This window comes from Citrus sinensis, chromosome 2, assembly GCF_022201045.2.
Source record: "Citrus sinensis cultivar Valencia sweet orange chromosome 2, DVS_A1.0, whole genome shotgun sequence".
Lineage (NCBI taxonomy): Eukaryota > Viridiplantae > Streptophyta > Magnoliopsida > Sapindales > Rutaceae > Citrus > Citrus sinensis.
The window spans coordinates 13,701,641-13,705,508 of NC_068557.1; the positions used below are offsets into that span (position 1 = coordinate 13,701,641).

At 36.0% G+C, this 3,868-nt stretch overlaps 1 protein-coding gene across 1 annotated transcript; it reads right to left on the reverse strand.

Moving 5' to 3' along the window:
• Positions 1-2,440: 2,440 nt before the first annotated feature.
• Positions 2,441-3,204, reverse strand: LOC102615098 (putative cell wall protein). The gene has a single exon (XM_006491574.4). It carries the CDS (start codon positions 3,055-3,057, stop codon positions 2,707-2,709), a length of 351 nt encoding a protein of 116 aa, XP_006491637.2. The 5' UTR covers positions 3,058-3,204; the 3' UTR covers positions 2,441-2,706.
• Positions 3,205-3,868: the final 664 nt, after the last annotated feature.

Below are 3,868 nucleotides of genomic sequence, written 5' to 3' on the forward strand. Positions count from 1 at the left end.
ATGTTAAGGTTGCAGTGGATATCAATTATTTTGAAGATTCCTATGTTAAATCTGTATTAGTGGTTTTACTTATAATGGTCAAGGCTTGGGATTTATACGCTTTTGAAATGGAGAAAAAATGTTAATAACGATTCCCAAAATTGCAATTCTACAAGTCTGCAGATTGTTTGGTTTCTGATTGCATGGAAAGATGAGTGGAAGGAAGTGACCTATTTCGTTGTTACTGATTGAAAGGATGATACATGTAGTATCTTGGTTTGCTACTAATTCGTTAACTTAGGGTTGTACGGATGCAAAAGATCTCCGGTTGGTTGCTTTGAAAGGTTTAGGTTCATAAATGATAAAACCACCAAAAATATTTTCTCGATGTTGTAATTTATTTACTTGTGACATACATATTTTTTAAATTAAAATTGTCAACTGATAAATGCTAAGGAGGAGGATTTATGTAGTATGTACTCTTTAATCAAATCATGATGTGTCGTGTTATCTGTGTGAAGAAGAAATGATCCATTGTGACTTATTCACTTGTAAGCTATCCAATCTGTTAGGATTGTAGTGGAGGTGCAACAGTTGATTGAGCAAATCTTCAAGGAGCTGATTTATGAATGCTTATTGTGGAATGATGAATCAATGGAACTTTAATCTCTCAGGAACTTATCATTCATTTTAGGTGCTCTTGCTCCTGATTTTCTTTGGAGAATTTAAACTGGATGATTTTCAATTGATAGTTTTTGGGAGCAGGGCTATAAAAAAAAAAAAAAAAAAAATTGATGCTCACTTCTTATGACTTCTTTTCATTTCTGTCCTGACTTATTGTGAGTTAGAGGTTTTACTAAATGTTTTGAGACTTAGCTATGTTGTGCCATTGAGTGGATGATGTTATATGACAATTAAGATTACTGATGTCTATTAATTCATACTTTATTAAATTTTATTTTGTTTGTGCATATATATATATATATTGGCATCTCCCTTGAGTCTTTGTCATGTACCGCTGTTATTTACCAGAATCTTTTACACTTTTGTGCAGGATACAATTGACAAAATTTCAATGGATGTATAGTAGGAGTTCAAGTTCTAAGGCCTTAGTTGTTGCCATGATCTCGCTGAGATTGTGCTATTTTGGATTTTAGAGATCTTTCTTGATGTTATGGAACCCATGGGATAAAATTTTGTGGTATAATCTTTTGTTTCTTTACCAGAATCCAGATATATCTGTCTTATTGCTTGTGCTATACCGAAGGGTGTGTTTGGCAAGCCATTGCAATGCAGTCCCACTAACATTAACTTGTATTTTTGAGATTAAAACTTTTGAGATCTTATGGTGCTATCAATATTGCAATTTCTGCTTACTCTTAAGAGGAAAAGCAAACTGACAGACAAAATACTACAGGTGAAATTTAATGCAGTCAACTCAGATTGCCCCTACAAAAGTCAGTGTGGAAGTAAGTGGAGCAAAAGTAGTTACATTAGTTTTGTTTCTGGAAATGTGACCACGCAGATTTTAGTGTTAGGTCTGGAGATAGTTTAGAAAACATATCATAGCCTTTTATTTAACAAAAGTATAGGATGAGGGTAGTTATGAAAACATAAATGAACTTGATTACACGCTACACATGGTTGTTGGGATAAATTGAATCACCTTACTTGATGCTCACTCTTAGTGGTGCGTGAAAGATGAAACATGTGAAAAAGGTGTGTTGCGTATTTATTATCTAATCCAATGGTTTTTTGTGAGACCAAATGCGGCCTTGTGTGGTAGTTATTAAACAAATGCAGAATAATTGTAAGTTGCTTAAGCATTATAGGCTTATATGTTCAGGTATTAGCATCTTTGAAGGACATTCCTCTACATTTCATTTGATATGCAATTTAGCATCTGTCTTTGTTTCCTTTTAAGTGAAGACCACCTGTTTTGTGTAATACTCTCTACAATTTAACTGTTTCCTATTTTCAATAAATAAGCCACTTTGACTGAAAAATACTTGCTTTATGAAATTAGAACTTTCGCTTATACTGATTGATGAACTCCTGATTTATATTGGCTTAAGAATTAAGTTTTGAAAGAATACTCATCAAGAAAAGTGTTTATGGAGTGACTCAAACTTTTCCAGCTCTCTTTGACAACATTGTTTTAGGCTTTTGTTCTATTGAATGCGGACTGATAGTATCAATAGAATGTTTTCACTTTAATTATTTAAAGGATAAGGAATAATGTCTGCTCCTAGTCTCATGGTTTTGGTTATACTAGTGCAAGGTGGAGCCACAAGATTTATGCTCCATTATGCAGATGTTGGTTAGGCATTTGTTGTGTAGGTGTGCTGCTTCTAGATATGTACTTTTCTTTAATGTACTATAGAAATTGAATATCTTTCAACTCTCTTGCTCTCATTTTGACGCTGGGTGTATAAATTGAGCATGCATGCAGACTTGAATATGACATAGACCCATTTGAATCATAGAATTGCAAAATACTTTCACATAATACTACTGAGGAAGAAGACCTCAGTTCATTAAATAGCTAGCTAGCTGGTACCTCTTACATCTAGCATACTTATTATTTTGAAGCCTAATAGATCTCAGACTTCATTACAACAGAGGACTATAAATATTACTGAAATATAAAGCCTTAGTAGAAGTGACAGAATATGAGCACAACAATTTATTGACAAAACAGCTCGAAGAAGCTTAACGGTGAGAGCATTAATTTCCAGGAACACTGCCTACGCTGCCAGGACCTGGAACCTCAGTGCCAGGGTTCGGGTCAAACGTATCATCGCCACCTGGAATATGACCGCCACTTGCTCCTGTTCCTCCAGTGCTGCCAGTGTATGGACTGTGAGCTGTTCCGAAACCTGGTGGCCATAGCACCCTCCCAATTCCAGGAATGAGCAGACTGTGATCGGACTTAAGCAGCCACTCAGGCTGTTTCATGTCTTCACTCCTGGCTACTTTCAGGTTGCCACGTCCAGCCAATGCTTGCCCGGCTATTGCAAGCAGAATGCTGAGGATGAAAACTTTAGCAAGGAGAGAAGAACCGTTCTTGTAAGCCATTGTAAGAGAAGATGAGCTAACTCGGCTTGTTGATGAAGAATATGTCAAGAAAATGGCTCTTCTTATAGTACAGGTTTTTGGTGAGTTGGTGAACTTTTGGCGGCGAGTTAAGAAACTAATGCGTACACTTGCATAGCAAGTTGTAGACTGTAGAGAGTTCAGAGCAGAAGAAAGAGAATTTTTTGTCATTACTACGGTGTTTGGTTTTGATCAACTTCTTTCGGCGATTTATGATACATATTTTATGATAGACGATATCTAAGTAACAAGGGATATTAATTACTGGCAATTTATATTTTGCTCTTCACAGCAAGAGTAACGGCTAATAAAGTAAGCCTAAACGTGGCGCAAGGCACAAGGCACCTAACACTATCCAAATCTTTCAATGGAGTAGAGAATCCAGGGGCAAAAATCATTGTAACAGTTCTAACGTCAGTTTTTTTTTTTTTTTTTTGATTACATGAGGCTAATGCTCAAACTACAACTCATATTAAATGAGACTATAACTGATATTTATAAATCAGACTATTATTGGGACCAACTTACATCAATGCTAATAGAGTTCTGCTCAGATTTTAACCCTCACAAATATTCAAGGATATCTACTCCTCACTCTTGGGTAAGGAAATAGACTACCTTTACTCAATTTTTAATTGAGAAAGGAAATACTCCCATAATACATTTGTGGGGGTTCGAACTGCTGCCCTCCAACTTAGAGGACAGCAGCCCTGACCACTCGGCCCAAGGCCGAGTGGCTAGTTCTAACGTCAGTTTAATTGAAGAGACTGGAACTTTTTGTTATTTAGGTTGC